Below are 15917 nucleotides of genomic sequence, written 5' to 3' on the forward strand. Positions count from 1 at the left end.
TCCAGATTCAGACTTAGACTCATCTGGATCGGTGTAAAAGCTTGCATCGACGTAACTCTTTACGCAAACTCTTTATCACTTCCATAACCGAGAAATACTTCCTTAGTCCTCTTAGGTAACTAAGGATAACTTTGACCGCTATACAGTGATCCACTCCTGGATCACTATCGTACCCCCTTGCCAAACTCATAGCAAGGCACACAACTGATCTGGTACATAGCATATCATTCTTTATAGAACCTATGATTGAGGCATAGGGAATGACTTCCATTCTCTTTCTATCTTCTGCCGTGGTCGGGCCTTGAGTCTTACTCAAATTTACACCTTGTAATACAGGCAAGAACTCCTTCTTTGACTGATCTATTTTGAACTCTTTCAAAATCTTGTCAAGGTATGTACTCACTGAAAAATATTATCAAACATCTTGAACTATGTAAGTAGCTTCACCGAGGTCTTTCTTTGAAAATCTCCTTTCAAACTCTCCTTTATGCTTTCCAGAAAATTTTACATAATTTCCAATAAACAATATGTCATACACATATACTTATCAGAAAGGCTGTAGCGCTCCCACACACTTTCTTGTAAATACAGGCTTCACTTCAAGTCTGTATAAAACTATATGCTTTGATCAACCCATCAAAACGTATATTCCAACTCTGAGATGCTTGCACCAGTCCATAGATGGATCGCTTGAGCTTCCACACCTCGTTAGTACCTTTAGGATCGAAAAAACCTTCTGGTTGCATCATATACAACTCTTCTTTAAGAAATATCCATTAAGGAATGCAGTTTTGACATCCATTTGCCAGTTTTCATAAAATATGGCAACTGCTAACATGATTCAGATGGATTTAAGCATCACTATAGTTGAGAAAATCTCATTGTAGTCAACACCTTGAATTTGTCGAAAAACCTTTTGCTACAAGTCGAGATTTGTAGATAGTAACACTACTATCAGCGTCCGTCTTCCTCTTGAAGATCCATTTATTTTCTACGGCTTGCCGATCATCGGGCAAGTCCACCAAATTCCACACTTTGTTCTCATACATGGATCCCATCTTAGATTTCATAGCCTCAAGCCATTTCGCAGAATCTGGGCTCATCATCGCTTCCTAATAGTTCGTACGTTCATCATGGTCTAGTAACATGACTTCTAGAATAGGATTACCGTACCACTCAGGTGTGGACCGTACTCTGGAAGACCTACGAGGTTCTATAGTAACTTGATCTGAAGTTTCATGATCATCATCATTAGCTTCCTCACAAATTGGTGTAGGAATCACTAGAACTGATTTCTGTGATGAACTGCTTTCCAATTCGGGTGAAGGTACAATTACCTCATCAAGCTCTACTTTCCTCCCACTCACTTCTTTCGAGAGAAACCCCTTCTCTAGAAAGGATCCATTCTTAGCAACGAATATCTTGCCTTCGGATCTGTGATAGAAGGTGTACCCAACAGTTTCCTTTGGGTATCCTATGAAGACGCACTTCTCTGATTTGGGTACGAGCTTATCAAGTTGAAGTTTTTTTCACATAAGCATCGCAACACCAAATTTGAGAAACGACAGCTTTGGTTTGTTGCCAAACAACAGATCATATAGTGTCGTCTCAACGGATTTTGACGGTGCCCTTTTTAACGTGAATGCAGCTGTCTCTAATGCATAATCCCAAAACAATAATGGTAAATCGTTAAGAGACATCATATATCGCACCATATCTAATAAAGCATGGTTACGATGTTCGGACACACCATTACGTTGTGGTGTTCCAGGTGGTGTGAGTTGCGAAACTATTCCACATTGTTTCAAATGAAGACCAAACTCGTAACTCAAATATTCTCCTCCATGATCAGGTCGTAGAAACATTATTTTATTGTTACAATGATTCTCCACGTCACTCTGAAACTCTTTGAACTTTTCAAATGTTTCAGACCTGTGTTTCATTAAGTAGATATACTCATATCTGCTGAAATCATCTATGAAGGTAAGAAAATAATGACACCCGCCATGAGCCTCAACACTCATTGGACTGCATACATCAGTATGTATTACTTCCAAGAAGTCAGTAGCTCGTTCCATTGTTCCGGGGAACGGAGTTTTAGTCATCTTTCCCATAAGGAACGGTTCGCGAGTATCAAATGATTCATAATCAAGTGATTCCAAAAGACCATCTTTATGGAGTTTCTTCATGCGCTTTACACCGATATGACCCAAACGGCAGTGCCACAAATAAGTTGCACTATCATTATCAACTTTGCATCTTTGGGCATCAATATTATGAATATGTGTATTATTACGATCGAGATTCAATAAACCATCAACATTGGGTGTATGAACATAGAAGGTTTTATTCATGTAAACCAAATAACAATTATCCTTTGTCTTAAATGAATAACTGTATTGCAATAAACATGATCTAATCATATTCATCCTCAACGCATACACCAAATAACATTTATTTAGGTTCAACACTAATCCCGAAAGTATAGGGGGGGTGCGATGATGATCATATCAATATTGAAACCACTTCCAACATACATCGCCACTTCATCCTCAACTAGTCTCTATTTATTCCGCAACTCCTGTTTTGACTTACTAATCATAGCAACTGAACAAGTATCGAATACCCAGGGGCTATTATGAACACTAGCAAGGTACACATCAATAACATGTATATCAAATATACCTTTGTTCACTTTGCCATCCCTCTTATCCACCAAATATTTGGGGTAGTTCCGCTTCCAGTGACTATATCCTTTGTACTAGAAGCACTCAGTTTTCAGGCTTGGGTCTAGCTTTGGGCTTCTTCCCGGGAGTGAAAACTTGCTTGCCATTCTACTTGAAATTCCCTTTCGTTCCCTTTGCCCTTTTCTTGAAACTAGTGATCTTGTTTAATCATCAACACTTGATACTCTTTCTTGATTTCTACCTTCGACGATTTTAGCATCATGAAGAGCTCAGGAATCGTTTTTGTCATCCCTTGCATACTATAGTATATCACGAAGTTCCAGTAACTCACTACTAGGGAAAAGCCTATACACAGAAATTTAGCAACAACGCGGGTCAAAAAAGAGCGCTAGTGCTAGATAGCAGTAGCGATTGAGGAAAAACCGCGCTACAGATACAACCTTAGCAGTAGCGCGTGTAGTGCCAAAAGCGCTACTACAAATATTCCCGTTGGTAGAATGATAGGATACGCATAGCAGTAGCGGGCTTGGAGGAAGAGCGCTACCGCTAGGGTATAAGTAGTAGCGCGTTTCCTACGAGCAACGCTACTACTAATGGAAATAAAATAAGATGAAAAACAAATAGAAAAGTAAATGAAAATAAAAGAAATAGAAAAAGTAGAAAGGAAAAAAATAAAATGTAAAGCATAATAATTGAAAAAGCAAAAAAACGAAGGAAGGCATAGTAGTAGCGTGTGTTTGTAAGAGGTGCTATAGCTAACATAGCTGCAGCGCGTGTCCTAGACCCCCGCTATAGAAACAGAAAAGAAAATTAAAAATGGAAGAAAATTACATAGATATAACAGCAACGCATTTTGTAAAAACCACTGTAGCTATCTTAGCTATAGCGCGTTTTACGAAACGCGCTACCGCTAAATTTGACTTAACCAAAAAACTGTTTCCCCCCGGCCACCACTTCTCCCCCAAATCCCTCGACCCACCCCGCCGCCGTCTCCCCGATTCCCCGTCACCCCACTTCGCCGCCATCTCTTGCCGACGTTGACGCCACCAGAGCCGTGTGCCGTCGACGCCACCGGAGCCGCCCCCAACGCCACGGAGCCGCGCGGCCTCATCAACGCCACCGGAGCCACCGTCGACGCCACCGGATCCTCCCTCGCCACAAGTACCTCCCTCGCCGTCACCGGAGATGCCCCTGCCTCCCTCGCCAGCACTGTCTCCCTCGCCACCACTGCCTCCCTCGCCACCACCGGAGCCATCCTCTGTAAGCCCCCACCCCTCCTCTCTCTCTCATGCATAGGTTAGCTAGTTTAATTAGCTTAATTATCTAGGTTAGGGTAAAATTTTAGTTAGGGCTTTGATAGAGAAGTAGTTAGGTTAACTAGTTTAATTAGGTTAATTATCTAGGTTAGTGCAAAAATTAGTTAGGGCTTTGACAGAGAACTAGTCATGTTAACTAGTTTAATTAGGTTAATTATCTAGGTTAATTGTGCAAAAATTTATTTCGGGCTTTGATAGAGGACTAGCTGCGTTAACTAGTTTAATTAGGTTAATTATGTAGGTAAACTAGATTAACTAACTAGGTTAAATAGGTAGGTTAATTAGGTTCGTTGGATTAACAATCTAGGTTAAGTAGGTTGGCTAGGTTAGAGGAAAATTTTATTTTAGAGCATTAGGTCAGAAGGATTAGAGAAATGAAATTCCTTTGCAGTTTAATTGGGTTCTGTCCTAGGCAGAGAAGGGTTAGAGATAATAATGTGTGTTTGTGTGAGAGAGAGGAATAGCTAGATCAACACAATTTGGGTTTTGTCCTACGCAGAGAAGTGTTTAGTGAAGGAAAAGAATTTAGGAAAATTTTATTTTAAATATGATCCCTTCCTAGACTTCTATTGTTGATTATATCTTTTCATTGAAGTGGTTCGATTGTGCCCAAGTGAGTTTGTTGTTTCCAGGGAATAATGCTGAGTGGCCTATGTTTTGACGGAATGTTGATTCATTTATGTTCCGGCAAATTTCAGGTTCTCGATTTGTCCAATGCCGAAATTTTCCGCGAATTTCGGCATGACTTGTGCTACAAACTAGGACATATCGAGCGCCCAGGATTTGCCGCACCAGGAAGGAGTCAACATTCCTACAAAACAATAGGCCATTTTTATGTCATTATTCATTTTATTAGGTCTAGAATTAATTGACTAGATTTAATCATAGGAAACATGGCTAGCAACGATGAAGGACAGGGTTCTGGTGATTGCGTTGACGCCTACCGAGCGACAGACGAATTTTTTAGCCTTACCGACGATCAACCGATGTTGTTGCTGGGCCCACCGGTGGCCTGGGGACTGAGACCAACACGTAGACCGGTGCTGAGACTGAGACCGGCGCTAAGACTCAGACCGGCATCGGGACCGGTGCTGAGACTGAGACCGGTGCTGCCTCGGGGAGCGGAGCCGGTGTAGAACCGAAAGCAAAGAGGCAACGGCTTCCTAACAAACTCAGGACTACTAGGCTGGTGGTCACGGAGGTGAACAACGGCATTTTTGAGCCAAAGACGCCCGAGGAAGCTTGCTCATGCTACGGCAATCAAATAGGTTACATCGTACGGACAACCGCCACCATCAACGATGAGAAACTACAGAAGATAGAAAATATGATGAGCTCCCTCCTAAAGAAGTTTCACTAGATATTCTTGTTCCCGGGCCGGAATGAGAAGGGTTATGAAGACCGACTTCTCCCATAAGACCGACTTCTGCTGCATCCAGCAACCGAACAATTCTCTTAATGATGGATTCTATGTCCTACACCACATGCTGGAGTACAGACGGGATCACCAGAACCTTCGCATGTAACCTAGATCCGGCGATGCCCATCTTATGCAATGGGCAAAGAACGTAAGAGATATCGAGGATCATCGACTTCGAGCTGAGTTCTATCACATCCAGCGCGAACTTGCCCAAATCATCATGAAGGAGGTCGTCGAAAAAACAGGGATGTTCTACGAAGGACAAATGTCGCGGGAAGACGTCCGAACATGGATAGCCTCTCAGCGTCTCGATATGAAGCCTTTCGCTAAGCTCGGGGACTATCTCCCTGACCTCGATGGATGGCAAGACATGTTGGAGTGATTGTCGATATATGACAATGTGTCTGCTTAGTCCATACTTTCTGTATGACAAAACTTTGAGTTATGCGCAGTGAAACTTTAATTGTGATGTAATTAAACCTTCCTCCTCCTCGACTAGCGAAGATCATTCGAGTTAGGGCATTTTGGGTATGATGAACTTTGTTATTTATGCTTATGATATGTTGTTTCTATTTTTGTCAAGTCTGTCTCTTTCTGTTGCTCAACTATATATGTTGTAGATCATCGACTCATGTGACGATGCAGGTGCATAGATCATCGATGGCGAAGAAGTGCTGCGCCAGGAGTATATATACGATGAGTGGCCGGAGTGTCAGGCCCAGTTGTTACCGGTTTCCGGTTTCCGAGCGACAGGCAGTAGTTAGTTTAGGTTCACGCTAATGCGAGAGAGGGATACGAACTCATGTACTCAAAGTGATAGCTCTTCTCGCGTATACCATTGTTTAGATGGATGACGGTGTATTTGCAAGTAATTGAGGACTTGTATCGCTATTTTCGAGATGATGACGAGAGACCACTTTGTGTTGGATGATGATTATGATGAGACTATTTGTATGTATATGCTATGATTACATTTATGGTCTTGCAGACATTTGTATCTGTATCATGATGACATTTCTATGTGCTAAAGATTCTTCTATAAAGCCTGTTCAAATACAAAACAAATATGCCAAAAAAACAAAAAACTGTTAAATTAGCAGTAGCGAGTGTATAAAAGTTAGCAATAACGCCGTGATAGCAGTAGCGCGTCATTGCAAAGTGCGCTAGAGCTACTAGCAGTAGCGAGCTTCCAATAACCGCGTTGCTGCTACACTTGTGTAGCAGTAGCGCCGGTGACCACGCGCTACTGCTATGTGTTAGCTGTAGAGCCTTATTAGTAGCGCCCCTCCCCGCGCTACTGATACACCTAAAACCCGCGCTACTGCTAGCCTTTTCCCTAGTAGTAACTTGGTGATGGTGACTACAAAACTCTGTCAATCACTATCTTATCTGGAAGATTAACTCCCACTTGATTCAAGCGATTGTAGTACCCAGACAATCTGAGCACATGCTTACTGCCAAAGCTATTATCCTCCATCTTTTAGCTATAGAACTTGTTGGAGACTTCATATCTCTCAACTCGGGTGAGGGAGTGGATTAAGGGGTCCTCGGACAGCCGTACTATGTAACATGGGCCGGACTGATGGGCCGTGAAGATACAAGACGGAAGACTCTCTCCCGTGTCCGGATGGGACTCTCCTTGGCGTGGAAGGCAAGCTTGGCGACCGGATATGAAGTTTCTTTTCTCTATAACCGACTTTGTACAACCCTAGTCCCCTCCAGTTTCTATATAAACCGGAGGGCTTAGTCCGTAGAGGCAAGCATAATCATGCAGGCTAGACTTCTAGGGTTTTAGCCATTATGATCTCGTGGTAGATCAACTCTTGTAATACTGATATTCATCAAGATCAATCAAGGAGGAAGTAGGGTATTAACTCCATAGAGAGGGCCCAAACCTGGGTAAACATCCTGTCTCGGACCCCCTACCCGAGATCCGCCGGTTTTGACACCGATATTGGTGCTTTCATTGAGAGTTCCGCTATGTCCTCACCAAAATGTTTGATGGCTCCATCAATCATCTACAACAATGCAGTCTAGGGGGAGGTTTTCCTCCTCGGACAAATCTTCGTATTTGGCGGCTTCGCACTGCGGGCCAACTCGCTTGGCCATCTAGAGCAGATCAATAGCTACGCCCTTGGCCATCAGGTCAGGTTTGGAAGCTTGAATTACGTTGCCGATATCTGCGGAGACTTGATCATCGACGGATTCAAGCCATGGCAGTCGCTCCCTGCCACCATCATGGACGTGACCACTACAAGAAATATGTCAACTAGTGACCTTCTGTCAGTGACCCTGAAAGAATTGGTCATAGATCTATGACCATTTGAGACCAATTGGTCAAAAGCTATTTGGGGGGCTCCAAACCCTAAACCATTGCGACCATTTTGGTCAGAAAGGTCGTAATTTCCTTACACGAAATGGTCACAAAGCAAACAGGGCTGGTCCGCTGCCTTATTTCTAGTTGGTTACGACCAATATAGATGGTCATAGCCTTGTAGATTGTGGTGGGTTGTGATGACTAGGCGCCATCTCATCAGTTTTGCCTATGTGTCATGTCCATGTGTCAATCTTTGCCCTAGGTTGTGAACCAACCTATATTTCTGTTATTCCACAAATTCCTAAATAATTCTCATAAATTGTTTGGATCATATCTTCATCAAATATGTCAAAAACCTTCCTTGCCTAGTTCAAAAATAACTCAACAATATTCATTTTCCTATTCTGTTCAGAGCAGCAGTTTGTGAAGGAAGTACCACTTTGGCATGTCCAAATAGTATCCTTTTTCTACAGTGCTTTCCTATGCCCAAATAACCATCCTCCACCAAATGCCAGCTCAATTCATTCATTATTTTGAGCCGAGCTTCAACATTCGTATTTATGTCCAGTGTGGTAGTTTGCAAAGCAAATACCACCTAGGCTCCTCCTTTTAAGTTGGAAATTTATGAAGACGATCTTCTTAGTAACTGATCATCCTCAGCCAAAACTCACGCCCATTAGCCATGTACATTTCCCGTACCGCTAATCAAACACTTGTTTGCTAATTCATGTTTGAGCATCGATCGGTCTCCTCGTGAGGATCTTATGTTGTAATTTTCTTCCTAGCACCTACCCGGGGAGTTCCCAACCCACTAGACATTCCTAGGCTGCCCAGAACACATGGCAACGCCATGGTCACGCGGTGACGACGCGGCGGGCATGCGAGTTTACGCGCTCTAGAGTTGGGGGCCTCGGCCACCGCCTAAACCTCGACGTATCGCCACCAAACCATGTATTTATGATTAAATAGGTACTTATTTAACTATTAATGATTTTTGGAAAAAATAAATAGTAAACTATGAGGCAGCTGCAGTTCAAATTTGACCTGCTTCCTACTGAATTGGTGGGAATTTGTCTTTTTCACCAGAGGTGGATCAAAACTTTTGACACCCAACCATTTTGTCAATTGTGCATTAAATATGGCCTAGTATTTTAGAAAATTGATTTGGTACAATTTTGCAACAAATATATGGTAGGTCCTTCACAAAAAAAACACATTTCGGGCACTCGGAAAATGGAAAATGTATTTTCCGTGCAAAGAAAATGAAAACTCCCGTAGGCAACATTGTTTAGAATTCCAAGATGCACCATTGTGCACAATATGAGATCATTTGAACAAACTATGCCATGAATGTGGCCATAAGATTGATCATCTGGCTTGAAAGCCCTGAATCTTCATGCATGATAGCTCGTTTCTGAGAACACTTTTTTAAAATAATTGCCGTATTTCAAGTTTATTGTTTTTCCTGGTAACTTGGCCACATATAATGACATAATGCAAAGGTTTTGCAATTTTTTGATTTTTTTGAATTTTTTATGCCCGTTTCAAAATGAGGTCAAAACGGCGGGAATGACCATTCCTAGCTAGTGGTTGAATCTTAGAATTTTTTTGGTCTTTCTCTGACTAAATAGATACTTATGTACCTAGAAATGATTTTTGTAAAAAATAAAGAGCAAACTATAAGGCAGCCACAGTTCAAACTTGACCCGTTTCCAACTGAATCGGCGGAAATTTCTCTTTTTCACGAGAGGTGGATAAAAACTTTTGAAACCCAACCATTTTGTCAATTGTGCATTAAATATGGCCTACTGTTTTAGAAAATTTATTTGGTCCAATTTCGCAATAAATATATTGTAGGTCCTTCACAAAATAAACTCATTTCGGGCACTCCAAAAATGGAAAACGAATTTTCCCTGCAAAGAAAATGAAAACTCCCTTAGGCAACATTGTTTTCCATTCCAATATGCACCCTTGTGCATAATATGAGATTATTTGAACAAACTATGCCATGAATGTGGCCATAAGATTGATCATTTGTCTTGAAAGGCATTGATCTCCACACATGATAGCTCGTTTCTGAGAACACTTTTTTGAAAGAATTGCCGTATTTCAAGTTTATTATTTTTCCTGGTAACTTGGCCACATATAATGACACAATGCGAAGGTTTTCCAATTTTTTGATTTTTTTTGAATTTTTTATGCCCGTTTAAAAATGCGGTCAAAACGGCGGGCTTGAACGTTCCTAGCTAGTGGTTGAATCTTGGAAATTTTTTGATGTTTCTCTGATTGAATTGATACTTATGTACCTAGAAATAATTTTTGGAAAAAATAAAGAGCAAAATATGAGGCAGCTACAGTTCAAATTTGACCCGCTTCCAGCTAGATCAGCGGAAATTTGTCTTTTTTACCAGAGGTGGATACAATCTTCTGACACCCAGCTATTTGGTCATTTGTGCATTAAATATGGTCTAATAGTTTATAAAACTTATTTCATGCAATTTTGCAATAAACATATTGTAGGTCCTTCACAAAAAAACTCATTTTGGGCACTCAAAAAGTGAAAATGTTTTTTTTTGCAAAAAACTCATTTCCGACGACATCTTTTTAAAGAAATTTATCTTATTCCATGTTGTTATTTTTTCTGAAAACTTGTTCAAATTTTGGTGACACAATGAGAAGGTTTTCCATTTGTTTTAGAATTTCTCAGATCATAAAGTAGTTTAAATGATTTTAACACATTATTTTAAGTCAACTACGACCAATTTAGATGGTCATAAAATCGTACTGCATTCTGATTGGTCCATGGACATATCACGCGGATCGTGCATCCAACACCGTCGGATGCTCGGGGATCCAACGACTGTCCTCGATCCATCCACACCAACCCCAAACCCTAGCTATGTACTCCGGGTCAATTTCCATCCACCCCCCCACCTCCTTTCTGTCTCCCCTTGCTCTCTTCTCCTTCCTCTCTCCCCTCCCAATCCAATCCAAGCCCTCCCGATCCAATCCAGGTCAACCGCCCCCTTACTCCTGTCACCACACGAACCTCGCCGCCGGCCTACCCCTGGTTTTAGCGCGGGTGCGGCGGCGCGGTCCTGCCGTTGCGGGAAGGTGCGCCGGAAGCGGATGCGCAGCAGCGAGAACGCCGTCTCCATGCGCGTCGCCGCCATCATCGCCTCCAAGCACCGCCGCAAGACCGGCAAGCGCCGCGGCTGAGAGGGCATGTGCTTCTCCCTCCCTTGCCCCGAAGACCCCTTCAACGAGCGCCATGGCAAGAAGCACAAGACCGAAGACGCCACCGACACCAACGACGACCACAAGAAGAAAAGCAAGGGTTCCAAGAAGCAGGAGCGGGCCGGCGCGGGAGACTCCTCCACCGGCGCGGCGGTGCTGGGGGCGGTGGCGGCGAGGAGGGGGTGCCACGAGTGGGTGGTGGACCACTACAGCAACCCGCACAACGTGGGGGCGTTCGACAAGGACGACGCCGACGTCGGCACCGGCCTCGTCCACGCGCCCGCCTGCGGGGACATCGTGAAGATGCAGATCCGCATCGACCAGACCTTCGGCAGGATCGTCAACGCCTGCTTCAAGACCTTTGGCTGCGGCTTCGCCATCGCATCCTCCTTCGTCGGTGAGCAAGCATACCGCCCCCTCGGTTTCCTTCCTCCGCTAGCAGCTAGTCTTCTTTATATTTTTGTCACATGTGCTTGTGTTCATGTTCTTTAGGCGTTAATTTTTAACACCGCACCAAATCACAATAATTAGAGCTTCATCTGAATCCATGTCATAAGAGCTTCATCTGAATCCATGTCCATGCGTTTTTTTTACCTTTTCATGTTGATATGTAAGCCCATCTAAAGGAGTTTGTCATTCATTCCTTACAATTGTCATAGAAATTAATTAGTTTGCATCTAATTGTAGATATCTGCAACTATCTATATTTCATACATTCAGAAATTGACATGGTCGCCACCACCGACTGCGAGCGGGGGTCCTAGTCCTCTCCCTCGTCGTCCTCGACGGCGGCATCGCGGCTGGGCGCCATCGCCGTGCCCTGCGTTGACGTCTCGATCAGCTTCACGGCCACGAGTCCTGCAATGACCTATTCCTCGTCCACATCGGCTTCACCGTCGCCAACACCTGGAACCACGCCAAGGTACCCTACTCGCCCTGCCTGCCTGCGCGACAACTCGCTTGGCTGCCACTAGCAATTGAGCTTGATGTATTGCTGCGGCTTTGACTGTTCGTCAATGGCCGGCCAGAAGCTGCGGTAGCAGTAAAAGCGCATGTGTCTGATGCCTAGAAGCAAGTAGTAAAGCTTGACATCTAAAGATGATGACACCAATGCGAAGATGGTAGTTTCTCTGATGAGATGATGTTTCGACCATGAAGATGGCAGTTTCTGCCAGTCTTTCTAGTGCCTTAGTTTCTTGAATTGGGGAGCAAATAAAATAAGTACAATAGATAGTTTTTCTCTTCTTTGCGCTTAGCCATACTCTTGCATATCAATACCAGGCATTCCATTATAGGCTGATGTTCAACTCAATGATCTTAGCATGCGTATTTGGTTGCTACTAGTAGGAAATTTCTGCAATTAAAGTTAGGATCGGGCATCTTGTAGGCCATTGTCACCAAATAAGCTGAATTTGTATGCTATAATAGACACCTGGTGAGGTAAACAATTGATTCTTGTTCATGCCACTTCCTATTTTAGATGCTCAATGTGGTTACTACATGAGTTTGTTATGTTTAGTCAAAGTGTCTTGAAATGCTTGGGAATGGCTCGTCCTTTTGGACATGCAGTTAGTGTGAATCTGTTTTGGCAGCTAACATGCCTCGTCATTCTGACTACCTGCTTGCTCACTTCGAGAACATTCATGTTCTATTTTATCCATTCTTACATTCTGGCATGTAGTACTTCAACGATCTCACAGTGGCGCCGTGGCGGTTTAGGACATGCTTATCCTTGCAAAAAAAATTGAGCTCAGGCAATACTACTGTTTATATCTATCATTCAGTACTACTTTTTATATCTAATCAAGACCTTATGATTTGGGGATCACGTGATACCAGTGCTTATATGCTTTGCGCTGATGAAAAATATTTGACCATGGCGACAGGATGCTGCGATAGACGGCCTGAACAGCAAGACCCACATGAAGATCCTGCTGAAGTGGATGTGGGGCAGGATCATCAAGCTCTCGTGCATGCAGCGAGGAGCTGCTCTTCGCCTCGCCTCGCACAAGTGACGTCATCAGGTTGCAAGCAAATATTCGTGTCTGCTCTTTCACTAGTGTCTACCCTTGCTTTCGTTGCTTATTAATACATGCATGCTCCACAACTAATACACAAGATGCATTTCTATCCCATCTAGTAGGTGCTGCCTCGATGCAAACAAATAAAATAAAATTAGTAGGTGTTATATGCTAAACGATGCTAGCTGCTGTACCAATGTGATGTTGCTTGATTGATTGATGACTGCCTGTATGGTAGCTTCTGTATGCACTTGATATTTGCATGAGACTTGAGAGAACTTCTGAGAATACTGTGAGCGGTGGAACTGAAGTTTGCAATGAGACTTGATATTTGCAACGCCGCTCCCAATGAGAGAGCAGAGGAACTGAAGTTTTCTCTAATATAGATTTCTCAAGTCTCTCTCTGAACTTCTCTAATAAAAAATGGTGCTAACTGTTAAAGCTCTTCGTGGCGACATGTTTCTTTTACCAATACAATACTATATTAGCACTCAAGGACTGTTTGAGTGATAGGCTGTTCATACTATTAGAGAAGTGAACTGATTAAGCTATTGCTTTCCCCAACAACAAAAAATAAACACGGCAGTTGAACAATGTGTATCCCTTCACTTGAAAGCCTATGAAACTTTCTGTAGTAGCAGTGCAGCCCACTTTATATATATGTATGAGGGTGGATAGTTCAACTCTAGTTTACTTCCTAACTCATGCATATATATGATGGAAATTGTGCAGGTTCCATGGTGCCAAGTGGCCTCTGGCCATCTTGAACTGGGACTCCAGTAACAAGTAGATGTTGCTGCCGCACTCAATATTTTAAGTTGTTTTTTTTTCTTTTCTGGGATGTTAATCACCCAGTTTCCCTGTTAATAACCTGAGAACACTTGCCTCCTCCCCAATCCTCGCCCCAGCCTGCCATTGCCGACTTGCCGTGTGGCTGTCGCCACAGCAGCTAATTAGATTTTTGGGACTCTATTTCTATGCTTTGCTCGATAACATTTTGGATATTGATTCGACACGCTTTATATAAAACGATTTATCTTGTACATTGCTCTGCCTAACTTGTATACATGAAACCATACTTGTCAGATATCGAGTATCACTGCTGAATAATAACGTCTTGTTTTCTGTTCATTGAATCACAATTCTTCTCTCTTTTTACCATTAGTCCATCTTACAGCCATCAATAAGAAAAACACTTATCTTCATATTAGGCTTATTATTTTCTTCTCTGCAGTATTATAATGTACATATGCTTTTCTGTTCACTGAATCACAATTCTTCACTCTTTTTACCATCAATCCATCTTCTTACAGTTGCATGTTTTTTTGGCTGTCCAGATGACCAAGCCAAAGGAGGAAGCAGCTGCTCATCACTGAGGACAAGTAACTCCAGCAGGTTGACGCCGTAGATTCTCAATGTATCTTCCATATGCCCATCCAGTTATGTGATTTGTTTCTTGAAACCCAAAAAACCCCATGCCCATGTGGGAGCTGAACCATAGTTTTTTGCTTGTGGAAAATAATATCCTTGGCTGAATCGACTTGAGGCAGTTTCTTCAAAATTCTTGGAAATGCTTTGGTAGTTTCTTTCGGCGAGAAACTGTTTCGTACTGAAGTTTACTGGTACATGTGTGGTTTGCTACTGTTGCTTTGTTTGGGTTGGGTTGGTTCCAGCAGGGAGATGTGCATGCACACTGGCAGAATGAGCTAGCAGCCATGATTGCTAGCCAGCCACCACCATGTAAATGTAATATATGTGTGGCCTATCTAGTGTGCTGCTGATAGAAATATAGATGTGTGGCCTATCTAGTGTGCTGCTGATAATCTGTTTTTACTTCACTTGGCAGGCACCATAATTTGTTTTTACCTCACTGTACTGTAGGAATAAATGTGTGGCCTATCTAGTGTGCCGCTGATAGAAATATAGATGGAAGATTAGTTGACCAGTTATGCAATCTATAATCCTTCATATATATTGTTGTTGTCTATGTGTGCTGCTGCTTCATACATGTTTAATAAAATCTATCAAGCAGCTGTTTTCATGTCATGCTTGTTGTATTAATAGCCAATTTAGTTGTGTATTGCCATTTCTATTTTGCTACTGAACACCTTCCAACTTAAATGTTGAATTTCCTTGTACACATAATTGTTTGTAATCTATGGGAAAGTCGTTAATAGTCATCTGACCTTGTGAACTGTATAAATATATCAAAATCTTGTGTTGTTAAATTGAGCTTATTTTCAATTCTTGCTTATAAGCTATGTTTGATGCTGCCTACAGGTTCTTATTCTTCTTTTTTTTCATAGGTGAAGTATGAAGTGCGAAGTCGTGAAGCCTATCAGCAAGAGTAGCATATTATGTATTGTGATATCAGGCAGAGTGTAATATTAGTCAGAGTAGCATATAATGTATTGTAATATTTAGTGTTGTTTTGGATGAATTTCATTCGCTCTATAGTCTGTTTGAAATATTGATTGTGTATATAACTTCAATACTATGAAATGGAAACCTGACCAGGGGGACATATTTATGAAAATTGTTTGACAAATTTTGAAATTTCTGACGTGTGGGTCCAATTGTGATATCAGCATGACAAGTGGGACCGATCTGACTAGTGGGACCAGCACAAAAATAATATGGCTGAAAATAGAAAAGTAATAGCAATGGCCCAGAAAATAAAAATGTTGAATTGTTGGGCCAGACCCATGTATCTGACCAGAATTAAAAAGAAAAATAACATTAAATAGGCCGAATTGTTGGGCTCAGCCCATATAGACACCGAATTGGACAGGGCTGAATCTCATCAACAACCTTTTCAATTGGTCGCAATTTTGCCACGTCAGATTGCCACGTCGGATCCGACGTGGCTTGGGCAGACAACTAGTGACCAAAACAAATGGTCATGGGTTCAACGACCTT

General features: G+C 42.3%; 1 protein-coding gene across 1 annotated transcript; it reads left to right on the forward strand.

The window, feature by feature from the left end:
* Nucleotides 1-10965: 10965 nt before the first annotated feature.
* LOC123067849 (iron-sulfur cluster assembly protein 1-like) lies at nucleotides 10966-11741 on the forward strand. The gene is made up of 2 exons (XM_044490463.1): nucleotides 10966-11374; nucleotides 11698-11741. The coding sequence occupies exons 1-2, from the start codon at nucleotides 10966-10968 to the stop codon at nucleotides 11739-11741; spliced, it is 453 nt and encodes a 150-aa protein (XP_044346398.1).
* Nucleotides 11742-15917: the final 4176 nt, after the last annotated feature.

This window comes from Triticum aestivum, chromosome 3B, assembly GCF_018294505.1.
Source record: "Triticum aestivum cultivar Chinese Spring chromosome 3B, IWGSC CS RefSeq v2.1, whole genome shotgun sequence".
Classification (NCBI taxonomy): domain Eukaryota; kingdom Viridiplantae; phylum Streptophyta; class Magnoliopsida; order Poales; family Poaceae; genus Triticum; species Triticum aestivum.